Source organism: Electrophorus electricus, chromosome 10 (genome assembly GCF_013358815.1).
Source record: "Electrophorus electricus isolate fEleEle1 chromosome 10, fEleEle1.pri, whole genome shotgun sequence".
NCBI lineage: Eukaryota > Metazoa > Chordata > Actinopteri > Gymnotiformes > Gymnotidae > Electrophorus > Electrophorus electricus.
The window spans coordinates 9,612,740-9,631,122 of NC_049544.1; the positions used below are offsets into that span (position 1 = coordinate 9,612,740).

Sequence of the window (18,383 nt, forward strand, 5' to 3'; positions counted from 1 at the left end):
CTTGTTCAATTATTCATTTTGCCTATTGAGTTTCCTTGGCTGAACTTCTTGTACTTGTAAAATGTCTTTCTGAAGGGTATAAGAGCATCAACGTTACACATCTCACAAACCTGTAGCCTCCTTTCTGCTGTCAATAAAAAGGTGATGCACAGTTTGTAAAGAGTATGAATGTACTCTCTTTGGAAGATAATAAATAAGATTGTTGTCATAGTGAGAGAATAGGGATATATTTCTGTCAGAGATGATCAGCATGTGAAAAGTGAATCCTGATACAAGCTGGGTTATTTAAAGTCATTTGTTTATCTTTGTTTATCTGAGGGGTCTATTTTACCCATTGTGTGATTAGATTTGGAAGCACTCTTCAAGACACTGAATCCAATCTCGTTCATTTTATAAAAAGCCCCAGGACTATATGTTCTTTTGCTTATGAAATATGGAAGACAATTATGTTCCTTGTAGCCTTCCCACCCTCCTATTCCATAGACCCTCCCAAATTTGTGAGCCAAACTGACTCTATTCTCAGTCTTTTCAATTTTGAAGGAAAATTGGTTTCTGTCTGAAATATTAATCCATTCCCACTGATTCTAAATCCAGTTTTCTAATCTGCGGCTCATTAAAAATGCACTGTGGGACCTGCTTTATTTGAATGGAATGGAGGCTGGAGGCAGGCGTCTAGGGGTGAGATGTGGAGGGGGTAGAGTTGGACTCCAACTGGTGCCTGAGAGAAGCTCTGGAGATGGACAGTGGATTAACACATATTCTCCCACAGTTTTTTAGGGAGAATATATGCTCATAAAAGATTTCCTGAAGACCTTTGAGGATTTGGAGAAAAAGTTGAAAAAATTATATATGAGAAAAATTCAAAAAGCACTGCCTTTAAGATTCAATTAAAGCTTTCCCTCCATGTATTTCCACAGTATTCTGTGGTCTATTTCCATATAGACTTCATTGAAGATGGACTGCTTTTGTCTTAAGCTGCAGGGGCCTCCAAGCTATACTTAAAAAAAAAAAAACCTTTCTATTAATAATGTCTCTTAACCTACATATACTTCATATAAAGTTGGGAGAACTCTCAGAGGAAGTCTTTGTTATAATGCAGTGAGTTTTTCTCTCATTTTCCTCTGTCTTGTCACCCCAAGAAATCTCAAAACTGTCCGTATATGCAGGTCACAAGTCACGAGATGTGTAGTGGATGAATAATTATTGATGAACAAGGTGATAAATGAATTGACTTGCTGTATTGATTGATACAATGACTGATGGATGGAGCTGCCACTGGAAGGTGCACTTGAATTCGGGCAGTGCAGTTTCAGTGCCACTAAGATTGGGAGGCCAGCTTTTCACGGAGGCCACTCTTCTTGAGTGGATTATGACATCTGAGGCTGTGAGAGCGTCATGTGTTCTGAACGGGAATTTCCTCTGGGCCTCTTTTGGAATGTTCTCCTCGGATTTAGCCCTCTCCTTAGCCACTTTGAAATTTGAAAGCTTTTCGCCTTGTGTGCTCCACATGCTCTATTTAGTCAATGCATGCTCTTTCTGAAAGGACCCCTGCCCCCACCCTTCATGTATGGCTCATGTAACATTTACAAAGGTTAGGCTACACTGTCTGAATGAGCAGGTGCTGGTTACAGTTGTGAGTATTACGGTCCTCAATGAAACCGTGCATGCGTGACCATCTACAATAGCTTCTGTATGATTGTCATTTAACAGTACAGCCATAATGAGCAGAATGCCTGTGAGCTGCGAGAGCTGGCAGATCATTTTCTACTACCAAGACTTTTCAAATACGGTATGTCATTAGCTGCATGCAGTTTCACATGCGGCAACACATTGCGACAGTCTGTCACGAGCTCTGCCTTGCTGTTGTATAAAACAATGCCATGGTGCGTGTGTCCACAGGCTGACACACACATACAGACACACATCATTATCTTGCACAGCCCAGTAGCTTACACAGGGTCGTCATTAAACTGTCTGGTTCCGACATGAGCCTCCCTTGGTCTGTGCGTTTCTCAGCTCAGGTTCCTGCTGGATGGAACATGCGAGACGTCTCGTTCCTGCTTTCATATGTGGGTGTGTACTGTGTGGGGAGCAGGAGGTGGTGGGTGAAACAGCTTTAAATCCAAACAGGTGGAGCTGTGTGGGAGGTCTGAGTGGGTACTGTGCTTTGGGGCCTGGAGCCTGCTGTTGACTGTGTGGGCTGTGTTGAGTCGCCTCTCATGAGCTGAGGGAAGAAGGTCTCGCAAACAAACGCCAGCTGCTGGGGTTTGGCCCTGCAGGACAGCAGTAGAGGAACAAAGAGTCCCTGAATCAAATTACAGGATGGCAGAATGTCACAAATATGTAGATTTTATAAGTATGTTCATGTAGATTTTATGAAATGTAAATGAAATGGGAGAGTTTAGGAAAAGAGACAGAGAGGGAATGTGATTCTGTTTGTGTGTATGCAGGTTGGGTGTGTGTGTGTGTGTGTGTGTGTGTGTGTGTGTGTGTGTGTGTGTATTTTTGCTATGCAGATGCTCAGATGTTGATCTCACTCCCACAGACAGTGTGAGGCTTAATTAGGGGCTGGTGTTCTGCTGTTTCCTCATGAATTAGCACCCATAATATGTCTGCCTGACTATGAGACACACTTCTTTGACATGCTACACACACTCACACACACACACACACACACACACACACACTCCAAGGCTTCCCACCTTCACTGAGAAGTCCCAACTATTTAGTGTTTTCCATGCAGCATAGCTTCTGCCTTTGTGTCTGCAGTGCATATTTCATTCCCTCAAACACTGCTCACTCAAACACATTTCTCCACACACAGCCCAATGTTTGAATAAATACATGACATTATGCAGAACGGTAAAAGTGATTACCTGATTTTAAAAGTCTTTATGTTATTTATAAAGGTTACTGTCAATACTTATTTCTGAGGTTATTTTGTTATTCTCTTTGGAGATCCTGACATTTTTAAAGGTGACATACCCCTTTTCCTCAAGTTATCCCAGTTCTCTGTGGTCTTAATAAAATGTCTGTGACATACTTTGGTAAAAATGCTTCAGCAATCAAGCACCACAGCACCCTTCTCACCCTGTCTAAACAGCTCTGTTCAAAATGCCCAGTTCAAATGCCTTTTCTCTAAATGATGATGAGCCACTGCTCACCTCACCCCACCCCACTCGCCTGTGGGGTGTGCTGACGTGAGTATGGCTTTGCGCTACTGTGGCAACTGATGACAGCGAATCCTGGGAGAAACATGTCTGCTGGAGAAAACATTGTGGTGCAACCATATATATTTCAACCAGATTCAGACACTGAGCAAGAAGAGGCTCCCCAACAAGTTTGATAATCAAGGACACAACACTACATATCTGAATGGTTATTAAGTTATTAACTTTATATCACTTTGATATTTCTTTTTGTATGTTTGTACATTGGCTAAGATCAGACGGTCTTGCTGGCTGTTGTATCGAGTACAACCCACTGCTAGTGAATCTTGTATGTGTATATTTATGTACCTGTTATCAAAAGCTAGTGATTCATGGCTAGTCATAAACTTCTTGTGAATTTCTATATAATCAGCAGCACAAAAGACTTATTTTCTCATTTTATGTTATTCATGTATTGATAAGATGAAGGTCACCTTATAGACATTCTAGACATTCAGACTAATAGCAAACTAATAGTATTAATGTTATTATGTATCCTGCAGCAAGTAAGGACAATAACTTTTTAGAAAATTAAATCTATTACTTCAGCTGTTAGCATTAACTAGTATTAAACAGCCAAAATATCATAGTATAATTATTTTTAACCACTTACATTTACCTGGCTGTAGTTTTGCCTCAGACAGTTAGTATTTATCTTTCTTTTAGGAAAAATTTCTAAACAACTTACTGCTGACCTAGGTTGAAACAGCAGTCAGACACAAAGTGATTAAGACACAAGTACAAGTTTATGCCGACTGTAGCTGGGATATTGGCATCAAAGTTAAACTATCCACTCAGCTCTTCTGGCGACAGAAGCTTTGAACTGATGTAGTGATTTGTGCTGGTCTGTGCAGCCAATAACAGCAGATCCTGTGCGCAGGTCTAGCGCTTGTGAGAAAAAAAAGGATGCACCTTCGCAAAGGTAACTCTTAAGACATGGGTGGAGATATTCAAATGCAAGCAATATAATTCTAATGAGCCTACACCTGACATAGAAAGGGGAGCCACAACTGAGGGGCTTGTTGAATCCCATGTTTGCTGACCTAGGCAGTCCACAAAAAAATCACTGGCTTGTCTTGTTTCACAGTTTGTGGGTTGGTAGACACTCCACATACCCAAATGTACGTGCACAAGCATGGAAAAAGTTATTTACATGTGTCCCGTTTAAGTATATCTTTGATGTTCTGTCTCTGGCTCAAGCATTAAGTTAAAGTTGGCAAAGGCGTCATGATATCTCTAAACACCACTGTATTTTGTAGGCATTGAGTGAGAGTGAGAGAGAGACAAACTGACTTTGTGTGGATATCTCTGGGGAAGATGTCATTGCTGGTTAAAAGATTAGTTTATTTCTAGCTCTGCCCTCAAGGCTTTTTCTAAGGCCTTGATCAACAAAGCCTTATGATCCAAGAAAATCTGCCAAAATCAAAATCACAGATCTCAGCGTATATTGAGGAAACATAACTTAGCACAGCTTTAAAGTCACTGCAGTTCCAGTATGATTTCTATTCATACTGACAGTGCGTGTAATCGTTGTTGAGTCTTTGCTGCAGAAAAAGAAGTCTTTACTGCTGCATCTCTGCATATCTTTCTGTAAGTGCAACTGTGTGCATTTTTGGACAAGGTTTTCACTTGTTAAAGTAGGTTACTGCTGCCTGTGCATTTCAGTAGGGCAGCATGAACTGGAGCATTCCTATTGTATGCACACAAGAGGCTGTTCAGCATTTTAAATGGATAGGAAAGGGTTAACTATGCCTGTTATCTGTCCCCATCTGAAAAATCTTATTGAACAAGTTCATTACTGAGGCAGCCAGCTCGTTTCACTGCATCTATCACCCTTTGTTCTATCTCAGAGATTCTCAGAGAACCTTCTAGAAGGAGGGGGCCTTGCCTTAGCCTGCTCACCATTTGATAAAGGTTCTGTCGTTGCCATGGAACCCACCTGTCTGTGACCTTGCGGCTGAGCTGGAGTTCATTAGTCACAGCCATAGACCATTCACCGAGCGGGGCCAGCCAACCAATAGCAGCCCTGCACGGAAAACTACAGCCGTCATCTTGTTACAGAGGAAATGTGTGAGGAAAACGTGAGGTTTTCATCATGTAGGCTAAATGTGCATGTACTCACATGCACCTTTATGCATGCACACACACACACACCTCATACTGACATGTCCTGCCATCACTGAAAGGAGTTGGCCAGAAACAATACTATTTACATTTTCTACTAAAAAAATGCACAGTTGCATCTTCATGTTTTATCACTACACCACAGAAGCATCTGTATCCCAGTCATTTAGGCCTGATATTATAATTCAAGATACAGTTGATGTTTGTGTTTTCTCCAACAGAAAATAGAATTTCTGTCAATTTGATTTGCTACCCTTTGTTATTTTCATTATTTCTAGTGCATGTTCTGGTGCATTCCTCTCTTTCAAACATACCAACTTCAGTTTCATAAAAAAAGATGGGAAAATACTCATTCTGGATTTGTAGCTAAACCCATAGCTCATATCTTCTCAAAAAGGTGCACTGGTTCAATTTTATCCAGCCACCTTTTGATATATTCAAACGAAAAAATAGGGTCCTGCCCCCAATTCACAGGGAAATGAATACTGAACAAGATGACAAATGTGCTGGGAATAATTCCCGACATGATGATGGAAGCACTTCCCTTTAAATAGAGGATAGCTTTCCAGTGTTAACCTCCCTCTTTTTGACTCACAAAACTCCTTGGCACTAGAATTGCTCGTCCCAGTCCGATCACTTTGAGCCTTGGATTGTAGTCTTGGGTCCTCTTGTCTTTTCACAGAAACAAAACTTATTTTGAAGTAAAACAGATTTTAGGTGAAAAATGTAGTATGTGTGATGGTGCAGGATTTTCTTTTTTATTGTTTTATCTTTTATGTTTTTAACTGTTTAGGAACTGAGCCTTCAAGCTAAATGAAGTGTTGGGAAGAGTTTGGGCTAAAGGAGAGGAAAGCTGAAGGAGTTCTCATTCAGAAGTAAAGATTCATCATTGTTCTACTCCCAGTATAGCCCCTCCCCCAAAAGACCATCGTTAATGCAAAAATGCATGCCTTAATTAGTCTCCACCACAGAGAGATGGGCTGATCATTTACTCCGAGCCCCACATGAAGTCGATGAGCCTCGTGAGGCACATACTCATATCTCATTAGATCCAAGACTCATCTCCTAAATGGAAGAGGATTACCACACAATACTAGGGATGTCAGGGGCCAAACCATCTAAGAAATAAAAGAAAATCACATCATGGTACTTCCTTCCAACCACATCTCCATTCCTGCTGAGTTCATATCACACTTTACGAGTGGAAAATCAATATGCCATGGCCAAGTTAAAAAAGAACCCTCATTAAAAAAGGAGAAGGCAGCGTTTTTGAGGCTATTGCTGAGTTGGTCTAAGGTAGGGGAGTCAAGCTGGAGGGCTCCTTAGCATTGTTAGGCAAATCGATCTGCTTGGGGAAGGCATGGAAGAGAAGAGATGCTGTAATAAGATTTATGCGTAAGTGTATTCACAAAGTGCTACCGTCCAAAAACTAGAAATGGAAGAGCATACGGTCAGAGTGGCCAAATGCCCACCTAAGCAAGTATGAAATTAGCTGTGCTAACACCAGTATATTCTGGTGTGCTGAGCCATTTTGCCAGCTCTGTTGCCATGGATCCTGAACTCTGCTCCCTCGTGTGTTTACAATTGTGTAAAGAGAGCTTTTAGCAGAAACACAAAGTTGATCCTATTAATCTATGTGTCAGAGATATTCTTTTGGTTCGGCTTTTTAAAGTGCGGCTAGTGGATATGGCCCTTGAGAGTTTTGTTTTTGGTTAGCATCACCCTTGCAGTTTCTCCATGATTTCAGCTGAAACGTTTTGTGTGCAGTTCTGTGAGAGTAAGGTCTTTCATAATTGAAGTTAAAACAAGGCTTTGCAGAGCAAGCCTTACTTTTATGTGAGGCCAAGCATGAAAATGCACACACAAGCTCTTAGTGAACATGCAGCTTTCAGCAGATGAGCAGATAGTAGCTAGCAGTAGGCAGGTGAGTTTTCAAGGTTTTCCTTTGAAAGGTTCCATTGTTAGAACAGTTACAGAATTTGAAAGGTTCGATTGTTAGAACAGTTCCAGAATTTCTGATTGGAATGGATAGTGCATAGTGAAATAGGCTATAGTTTTGAGACCTGCACATTGAAGAGGATCACTGACATTTCCAAATCTTTGAGAAATTCACAGCGCCTCAGGTGTAGAGGAGAGAAGTTGGCATTTGTAAATCGACAAGTGTTCCACAGTGCCCTGAATGACCATGGAAGGGACTGACATTTTGCAAGCACTTCAGGAGCGTTCTCAAGTCTTATCTCTAATTATGCCAACTTTTGATGAGAAAAGAAATTCAACTCAATATTCTTTAAGGTACTTTTTCTTATATGCTGAAGCAGAAGAATGGGAAACATTTGTTTGTTGTTCATGCACAGCTGCACCCTGATTAGTAAGAGCTTTATTGAAAGTACAGCATTTAGCATAAACAATGAAGTTACAATGATTTTTAATAGTGTAGGCCAAATTATGATTGTTTTTTCAGGACCTTCTGTTTAATCCTATTTGAAATAAAAGTGTTGCTTCAGCAAATGCTATATGTTGTACATAAAATGCTATATGCTGGAAATCTGATTGAGCAGATGAAAACACAAGTTAGGTAATTAGCATTTTATTTCTCTCTTCCTTTTTTCCATATAATCACTGCCTACTGTACCCTGATTGTCTAGTGCTACAGCTATGTTTAACACAAACTGTTGAGCACTTTCAGCTGCCTTCAGAGGGAGACCTACTGTTCTGCCTCTGTCCTCAATCTGAATGTATTACAATATGACTTACGAGTATGTCTGTGATCTGCTTGCATAGCAAGAGACATAGTACAGACATCAGCACACAGCAAATTTGTTAGTGCTAAACAGTGTTGGAGTTTGAGTCCAAGCAGACCTTCATAAACTAACCTACTGAAAGTTTAACACAGGCAGTTTGTTGGGTCTAGTATTGATCTTTTTTAAATATGGACACAGTATTAGATCATGTTAACATGCGGCTTATCATTCCAAGTGAAATCTGCACTAGACAATATGGGTTAAGAGTTGATCTAGCTGTATCAGTTCAGCTTCCTGGCTTTCCAAGAATGTAAGACATGCAGTCCCACTAAATGGCAAGATATATATTATAGCTTGATATGGAACAAGCAGCTATAGTCATTCATGAATGAGCATCAATGAATGAATAAGGTTAGATTAACCATTATTGCACCATTATTCTGTTCCGTTCTTTACCAAAACAATCATTTTAACACACATAATACAGCTAAGAAATTGGTATTTTAAGTTGAAGAAATATTTATCTTAACTGCTGCTTACTAGCTCTGCAGATACTGTATCTATGTACACATACCAACTTTACCCCAGTTTTTAAGTTGTCTGAAGTGAGATTTTAGAATCATCCTAATGAATGATTTTTAGTTAATGACATGAGTTACATGTACAAAGTTCTCTTAAGCTTACACATCTTTAAACTAACTACTTGGACATTTTAAGGCAGTTTCCTGATTTTTTTTCTAAATGACAGAATTTTAAAATGTACATTGTACATATCGGTAGATCCATGGGGCAGATAATGTAATAGGTGGAAGAATCAGACTAGAGGAGATTGATGACAATAACAGAGGGAAACATTCTGGGTGACTAAGTGAGGTGGGTAATATAGCTTGCTCCACTCATATGATCGGTTTCTAGCATCTGGAGAGAAAGAATGGTGTGTTAAGTGCATTATGATATTGATTTCTAAAACAAACACTGTGGAGAAAGAATAAAATGGATTTTGTATGCTATTGCTTATTTCTTTACTTTTTGTAATTTATAGCTACTGATATCAAATGCATGTTTATAGTATGACAATAAAATTGCAATGTGTTTTCATGTGTATCATGACAGGCTCTAAATTAAGTTTCATAAAAAATAAAACAAACTAACAGTAAAACAAAAAAACATGCATAGTAACAAATAGCTGAATATTAGCCAATATGGTATTTCATTATATTTATTGTATATATGTGTTTATTATTTATTTATTTTTTTGTTGAGCAAATGTTTTTTTTACATAAAACATTTAATTAAATACAATAGTTTGCTCATAGTATTTTTTAAAAATGTGACAACCACTATGTTTTAAAAGTGCATTATGGTCAACTTTAACATAACATTCCTATTTGTAATCCATTATACATTACTGAAGATCTTCTATTCTCCAAACTTCAAGTATACATCTGGATATACAACATTCCTTAGAAATATATTGAGCTCTTAAATTTGAAAGGTGACAGATCTGCATTTTGTACATGGAGGTGACGTGAGGGGTAGTGAAGGACTGCACACCTGCCCAGGGCCTGGGCCCTCCAGTTTTGCTCTCTGCCGAGGGTCCCATGTTCTCAAGATCTGCCTTCCACCTCCCCCTTGCAGCCCTGGCTCTGATAAAGATGGAATGTGTCCTACAAGCCTGTTATGCTGGACTGTGCTTCTCGTTCCACTGGGCTGACACTCTTGACACTGATAGCCATCAAGCTGTCACTAACTGGGGGCAGGGGGGTGCAGTACGAGTATCCTATTTTCCACATAAATAATCTATACCTTAAAGCAGCATCAAGCTGAAATGGTGGTGTTGTAATTAATTTATCTAGGTCTGGTTCTATTTATTTATTTTCCACAAGAAAATTGAGATGGATGATATTTTATCTTTGAATCTCTGCCTAGTCACTATGATGGGTGTCAAATGTGGAGAGTAGCTCTGCATGCCTTGCACTCTATCAAGGAGGTGAAAATGAGGGATTAGACAGTTCCTATTGACTTCATGAAGAAGGATTAATCCTACACTTCACGAATGAGGGGAAATATGGTGAGATATTGCCTCTCTCCTCAGGAACTTTCTATGTCACAGTCCAAATTACACTTTGCATCAATAAATTATATAGCGCTACTGACCAGTGATTATAACTGAGACCAGTTGTACAAGGTGTCATATTAAGGTTAAACTTAAGACTTTGGAAGGCAACACAAACTAATGATCTCACATACTTGATCTGTGCCATTCAAGTGGGGGCCATTTCAGCCACAAGCCCTTTGACTGTCAGTGAGAGTACTTTTGTTATCAGTTCTAGGTATAGCTATAAGCTATAATGTGATATCCTAAGGACAAAGCCAGTGTATGTCAAAGGTCACATATAGATGCCATAGCTTTAGTCTGTGCTTTCATTTCAGTGTGGATATCTGAGTCCCACTGGCCTTCTCTTCACTGCTTGAATGGGGCGGTAACCCACAAACAAAGCTATTTCAGAAAGCCAAAGAATGTTAATACCAGTGGTTGGCAGAGTTGCTGAATATATTCATCAAAGATAGCCTTACAAGTCTTCTGGAGTGGAGAGCAGGCATGCAAGTGCATCAATCAATTCCCCAGGAGTGTGTGGAATCTGAACACATGTGCGCAGACACACATACATGCTTATGATGTCTCAGAAACAAACAGATAAAGGGAGAAGGTTCATATTGCTCTAGAATTAATAACGAAGTTTTGTCCAGGTTTAAGAGAACTACTAAATACATAAGGCTTGCTTCTCACTATGCAGTTGGAAAAATCAATAGAAAATTCACAAGAAAATATAGAGCTATCTTCTTAAATCCCTCACTGTTGATTATATTCTAAATCTGTTATAGTCACATTTCTGTCTTCAGTTGGGGATTATGCAAATTTAATCTTATCACAAACTTTATTTCCATGGAGCATTTAACTTTCAGGTTACCTGCAGTGTAAAGCAAATACTGGCACTTCTGCTCAGGCTTGGAAGCTCACTCTGTGCTCATGTAGCCTTTACCTAGCCTTTACACTCTTCAGCGTTGCGCCTAGACCTTTGTCACATTCTTTTTATCCCATAAAACTGCAAACCTGAAATCCTCACCTCGATGGCAGAATTTATATAAATGATAGAATTGCTTCCAATGAATTAAAAAACATATTGGTGTTGCTGATTTCAGTTCATGAATGAGACCCATCTTGCAGAAAAGCTTCTTCTATCTGGACAAAGTGAGTGAAGTCTGATGTTTTCACCAGTTTGGGGCAACAAGCAAGCTGCAGGGACACGGTCGGTTGGATATACACACACACACACACACACACACACACACACACACACACACACACACACACACACACACACACACACACACACACACACACACACACACATATTTCAGCGTTTCTCCCGAGTGGATCAGTGGTAATTTATTTTCATCAAATGAAAAATTAATTCAATGAATATTGGTTGAGCGCCACAGTATAGGTTTTAACCCCTAAGATGACGATTGCCCCTGCCTTCAGTCACACCAGCCTCCATTATGCAAGCTGATTTTTAATTTTTGGTTTGTGAAAAAAATAACTGTCTGGAGTACATCTACAAATCAAAATTATTGTTCAGTTACAGTGTTCCCTTTCTGTGTGTCTGATTCTGTATTGTGGTCCATATGCTGTTTGTTTGAGGCATCTATTGATCAGTTTTGGAGGCGATTTCACAGTGATCATAGCTGATTGATCATCTGGCAAGATAAATGGCTTCCACCCTAGCTTACAAATCTACTGCTCCATATTGTCATGCAACTGAACACACTTGTATCCTATTCAAAAAGAAAATGGCTTCAGCTTTCTCTATTACGTGACTGCTGCTGTGTGAAATATTGACATTGGGGAAATTTGTGCCCTCTTTTAAGTAAGTGTTCCTTTCAATGCAGAAATGAGACTGTTGTGCCTTTATCGATTGTGGCACTGCTATGGTTGAGAAGAATATTTCCTCACTGCTAGGTGTATTATTGACCTTTGTGTCATGTATGGGTTTGACACATGCAGTGGGTGAACACAGAGCATGTCGCACACAACTGAGGCCCAGCTAAGCGCTTCATGACAACCCTGGATTAGACGAGGCTGAGCCTGAAGGCTGAGAGGACAGCAAGACATTCAGTGGCACCCAGCACAACACAATGAGCAAGGCATTTTGGTAAAATGGAAGCTAAATAGTGGGACCATAATAAACAGATAAAAGTCCTAATAATCAAAAAATAAATAAACATAAAACACAAAAGAAAGAAAATAACCTCTCAAAAGAATAATATGAAATATTCAATAGAGCAAAGCTGGCTTTTAAATAAAAGTGTAGCTTTCTTAAACTGTAACTTGCCATCTGCAAGGGGAAAATCTTTCAACCGGTCATCCCACAACCTGAGGCAATCCTAACTACATCTTAGGCAGTGCCTTGAAAATTGGATATGATCATTGTATCAGGACTCGGTTTGTTTTTTTAAAATAGTAATGATGAATTATTTCATCCCTATTACTTCACCCCCTACTGTTAATGACACCTTGGGGAGTTTTCAAAGTCACAAATTATAGACACATATTGGTAAGCATGTACTACCTTGTTCTTCTCAAGGGAGCCTTTGTTGTATCTCCTTCAGCCCCATAATTTTGTCTGAAAATAGGGACCTTTATGTGATTTTTAATTAATATGTACTCATTCTGGCTTTATGTGATCTTAGTAGTGATGAACTTTATCTCTTTACCTTCTGTCGGAATCACAAATTAATTAGCATGTGTGACAATCTGAGATATTGATGGAATATTTTATTTCACCAGGAGCAATGCAGAGGATTGTGTGGATAGGAAATTATTTATGTATATCATTCAGAAGTATTATACACAACACATATATTTTGAAAGATATGATGTGTATCTGAAAGAGAGAAAGAAGGAAAAAGTTTCAGTAGTTTTTAGTTTATTTAGTCCTGACATCTCCTCTTCCTGCTATTTTATTCCTAAACTTAACTCTGTAGTCATGTACTACACTTTCATCACTCCTCTTTTCACTTCCACTCACTGCTCCCCTTCACTTTCCCCATCCACACTGCATTATCCTTTCAATGGAGCTGAAGAAAGAGCTTTAGCTGCAATTGTGCTCGCTCTGTGTGAAAAGATGGTTCCAAGTGCTCAGGCTTCCAATTATAGTACATCCTGCTTAACTGATGGTTATTAATTCTTTCAGACTCATTATGACATGCAAAATAGTCTTCCCCCATGGGACGAATGCTAATGAAGGCAAAACTTTGCCACACTTCTTTTAATAGCATGGACCTTCTCTGTTGTTGCACAAGCCTTTACTCTGCTTGTACATTACAAGATGTGTGAAGAAAAAAGTCCACAGATGGGCCAACCACTGTAACACTCTGACAGCTGATGTAGTATTACAAAAGTGTAAACACATTAAACGTTATAATTCTTGATTTCACTTAGAGAAACTTAAGCTTAATTGTGTTAAGAAGGCAGATCTTACCTGATCCTCTCATCTGAAGCAATTTACACTAATGAATGTCTGCAAACAAAACTGAACATTGATAACACAAAAAAGCACTGAAGCAAAACTGACTTTTGATACACTTAGTATGATGTATTGTATAGAAATGTCAGAAGGCCACATGCAGAAGCAGGGAATACAGCTTAAAATGTACAATAGCAGGCAGTGATGTGACACTCATGGATGGAATCCATTCTACTGATGTGAGGGCTTCTCTTTTCCTGAATTTGCAAAGTCCACACAGATGCATTTTACATGTCACAGATATTTTTCCAGAAAGTACATTAAGAAATATGTAAGGTAATGCCACAAGCAATTTACAAAATGCTGAACCCCCACGGAAATGTAAGTAAAGCACTGTGTCCAGCTTTACTCTGACATATGGTGAGCCAACAGGACCAAACCACATGGTTGACCCAAACAAAACACTTCAATCTCTCTCGCTGTGCCTCACTGCTCCCACAGGACTTGATTGATTGAGCTGCCGGCCAATCAGAGCACATCGATCGAAGAGTTCCCCCCTTCCCTACACCGCCAGCATTAATTCATCTAGTACCTGTCAAAAGAGTTCACAAGATGATGATTGTGGTGTAGTCAGCTCCCTTAAACCATACTGCTTAAGGACTACATATATATATATCTATATATATATATATATATATATATATATATATATATATATATATATATATATATATATATTTATTTTATTTTATTTTTTTTTGTGACAATTTGCGAGGTTATTCTTCTATCAAAGCTGTACTACTTTATGATCGAACTTAAAGTCCTTAAGCTTATGAGAGTCATTACAGGCATGTATTGCAATATGCATGTTGTTCAACAAAAATATAATTCATGCATGATAATATGATGTTATAGATAAATTTGGAAATTATCCTAATTTTTGCTTTCTCTCTCTTTCTTCTAGGGGGAATATTCGAATCTATTGAAACTGGTCCGTCAGGTGCTGAAGAACTAGCCTTTAAGTTTGCTTTAAATACAATCAACAGAAACAGAACTCTACTGCCAAACACAACACTCACATACGACATCCAAAGGATAAACATCCATGACAGTTTTGAGGCTTCCAGAAAGGGTATGACACTCAAATTCTAGCTAACTCGTAAATGATATGGGTTGATGTGTCTGCAAAGCCATATGTGTTCAAAATAAAATGCTGTTTGAGCAGACGTTTGAGTTTTAGAATAATTGCAATTAACCAGGGGAAACATTGCTGGCCAGCTGGTGCATAAACAGAGAGAATTGATTAGTTTTAGGTAATGAGTTAGTGGCAGTAATGCTGAAAGCTACCAATACCCCTGAGACAGGATCACTTGCTGAAATCATCTGTCATTTCGACACTACCAAAACATCTGAATTCTCTCTTCTTGATTATACACACCATTAGCTATTGCCATTGTAATTGAGATTTTCCTCCTGCTATGTTTCTTGATTACAACAGAGCAATAATTGTTGTAGCATACTTTGTCTTATAAAAGAGGACTCATTCCATATTTAAAGTTTTGTCACTGCTTATTATCAAATTAGTATATTTCCTACCATAACATATTTAATGATTGATTAATGAAGTGTTTTTTAAAGTGTTGTATTCCCTCTTTAGCCTGTGACCAACTCTCCCTGGGGGTGGCAGCCATTTTCGGCCCCTCTCACAGCTCTTCAGCCAATGCGGTTCAGTCCATCTGCAATGCTCTGGGGGTGCCACACATTCAGACCAAGTGGAAGCACCAAGTTTCAGACAACCGTGACTCATTCTACGTCAGCCTCTACCCAGACTTCTCCTCCCTCAGCAGGGCCATCCTAGACCTGGTGCACTTCTTCAAGTGGAGGATGGTCACCGTGGTGTACGACGACAGCACAGGTGAGAACCCCCCCTTTGCACCCACAGTGTATGGTGCACTCTGCTGTCCCTTAAGCATACGTTCACTTGCAGCTGCCTGCAGCTTGACTTTCTTCCTGAGCAATTCCCTCGGGTCTCCGTCTGGTGTACAGTGCAGCCAAGGCCCCAGGCTGATGGTCCCTGTTAGAACAGCAGGCAGAAAGCACCTCAGTGGTCAGGGTACATATGCCATATGCCAGGGTTCAACTCAGTAGCCAGCAAATGGGACATTCTGCCAGATTTCCCAGAGCGTTCATTGAAGCTCTCTCGCCACTTTCCACAGCATTTAGTCTTCAGCTGCTGTGCAGCGTGATGCAACTTCTTTCTTGCATCCTCTACAATAGGTCCACTTGTTTAGCACCACAGCATTCTACAGCCCTCCAGGCAGCCTCTCTCAGCTGTGTATAAGAGTGCAAATGCAAGGTCGAGTTGCCTGTGGCTCTTGTGTTGGCTGTAGGCACCGAGGTCTCCTAGACTTGTCGGAACTTCAAGGCAGAATTGATCCCTGTGTTTCTCGATACTTGGATTAATTAAGGGGTGAATGGACATGGCTGCATTTCACAGGGGTTAATAGGGCCTTGATTTTCTGTCACAGAGGTGGAAACTGGAGCAGGACCCATTTGGAGGCCCCAAACAAGGGCCAGATGTGCAGGTGCACTCTAAAACAGAAGCTCCTTATGGACTGTTAAAGACAAAGCAATAAGGATGTGGTTGGCTTGTTTCGGTGCTGAGGGCACCACTAATTCAGCTTTATAAATGAGCTCAGTTCCTTTCACGTTTACTGCTAAATTAATAGATCATTGGAGCATAATGGTTCAACATGAGCAAACAGACAAACAAGAAAATCAATAGCCATAATGATATGGCTCTGACAGCTCGACTTTTTAATGGCAGAGGCCGAGTGGCAGTGAAGATACTAGTGTGGTGGTGGCCACGGCCCGCCATCTCATCACTCAATCATCCATGCACCCTTTCTGAAGTTGTGTGTGCGGGCAAGCGGGCATACAGGAAGAATGGAGGCTGAAGGAGATGGAACCTTTCCAACCCATGCCTTTCTTTCTTCTCCTCTCTCCCTGGCGACAGGTGAGAAGGACAGTTTAGCTCCTCAAACCAAGTATATGAGCCCATCTCCATGACAACATCCTCAGAGGTGGGTAAACGAAGGGTAATAGCCAGAATGGAACCAAAGGTCATGAGTCTCAGAACAGCAATTGCATTTGACATGGCTTAAAATTTGTTTTTCTAAAAAAAATTAAAAAAATTTATTTAGCTAAGAGAGCCTCTGAGAGGAAGGCTGCGGTGCATATAACTATAGGCCAGAACAATAAAATGGAAATGGCTGTATAAACAGCATTGCAGTGTACTTCTCTCCTCAGCAGAAAGGTAATTTACTGTGTGCCCAAAGCATGTAATTCCTTTATGGGGGTGTGCTTGACCCATATGTTTTTTGGTTTTTTTAATTGCATTAGTTTAAAGGTCAATATAGATGGCAGACTAGAGGCTATGTTCAGTGAGGGCAGAGCTTGATTATGTAGCTATTGTCATAATGGAGATGTAGCAATATAAACCTGGGCAAATTTCTCTGGGATGATTTGGAGATTTTATCTATCTATCTATCTATCTATCTATCTATCTATCTATCTATCTATCTATCTATCTATCTATGCACACACACACGTGTGTGTGTGTGTGTGTGTGTGTGTGTGTGTGTGTGTGTGTTTGCATAGATACATAGATAGACATATATATATATATATATATATATATATATATATATATTCCAGGTGAGCAACTGCAGTATAATGTAGTACCAGATGTAGAGCTATTCAAAATTGTAGTTAACTACACAAATGAACATGGTTCATGTATATATGTAAAAATAAACATTTCATGTGACACATTTTCATGAATAAAGTACTCAGTACAATTAATAAATAAAGTATTAATAATGACACAGACAAATTGTGACCATCTGAGTGTAACATGATGTTCCTGAGTGTCAGTGCAATGTGTGTTGGTTGGTGTGTGTGTGTGTGTGTGTGTGTGTGTGTGTGTGTGTGTGTGTGTGTGTCTGTGTGTGTGTCTGTGTGTGTGTGCGTGTGCACATTGACGTGAGTATGTGTGTGCTGACTGAAACCAAGCCGTTGAAACACACTTCAGGTTCGGAGAACCCGAATAGAGACAAGTACTGCTGGAGTGCAAAGCTGCTTCCCCCAAGACCCCTTCGGTAATCTGTTTCAATTTGATCTGTGAGAGTGCACCAAACCAGCAGCCTCATTCGCAGTAATGAAGGAGCTAGGCCATCATATGTTCACCCAGCATTCACAAGATTCTTTAGAAAGTCACATTGCCATCTTTCCTAAGTGGCATGATAATTTAAGACTTCTACATTCGTGACCTAATAAGTGCTTTGGTAATTTCATCTTTGAGAGCTATTTTCACAAATACTCTTAATGACATTATAATAAAGATTCACAATTGGTATTTATACTGTTTTTGTAAATGCAGGCCTGAAAAAAATGTGTTTTGAATCAGTGTGATTATGTAGGTGGTAAAATGATGCCAATTTTAGTTACCACTAAAAGGTCTAAATAAAACAAAATGTCCTTGGAAAACATTCTTACTCTGGTGATAAGATAGTCTAATAAGATGTCTGATGTTTTATTTTACGAAGACCGTACCTTATGGTTATTCTGGCATGGCATTGGTGACTTTGATGGCATGTTTAAGGACACGCCAGGCATGATGGCAGGACACAGATGTTCTTTTAGCCTCACTAAAGGAGTGGTGATTGTACTCACTGTTCCAGGCAGGTTCAGAAGGCTGTGCGGTGAGCTGGAAGTCC

General features: G+C 39.7%; 1 protein-coding gene across 3 annotated transcripts in view; it reads left to right on the forward strand.

Annotated features, from left to right (window-relative positions):
* Positions 1 to 18,383, forward strand: part of grik2 (glutamate receptor, ionotropic, kainate 2) — a 120,561-nt gene that overhangs the window by 23,718 nt on the left and 78,460 nt on the right. For all 3 annotated transcript variants that reach the window (XM_027015447.2, XM_027015464.2, XM_027015456.2), the window contains 2 exons: positions 14,570 to 14,737; positions 15,263 to 15,520. In XM_027015447.2, the coding sequence (XP_026871248.1) occupies positions 14,570 to 14,737; positions 15,263 to 15,520 (426 nt within the window). The remainder of the gene's footprint in view (positions 1 to 14,569; positions 14,738 to 15,262; positions 15,521 to 18,383) is intronic.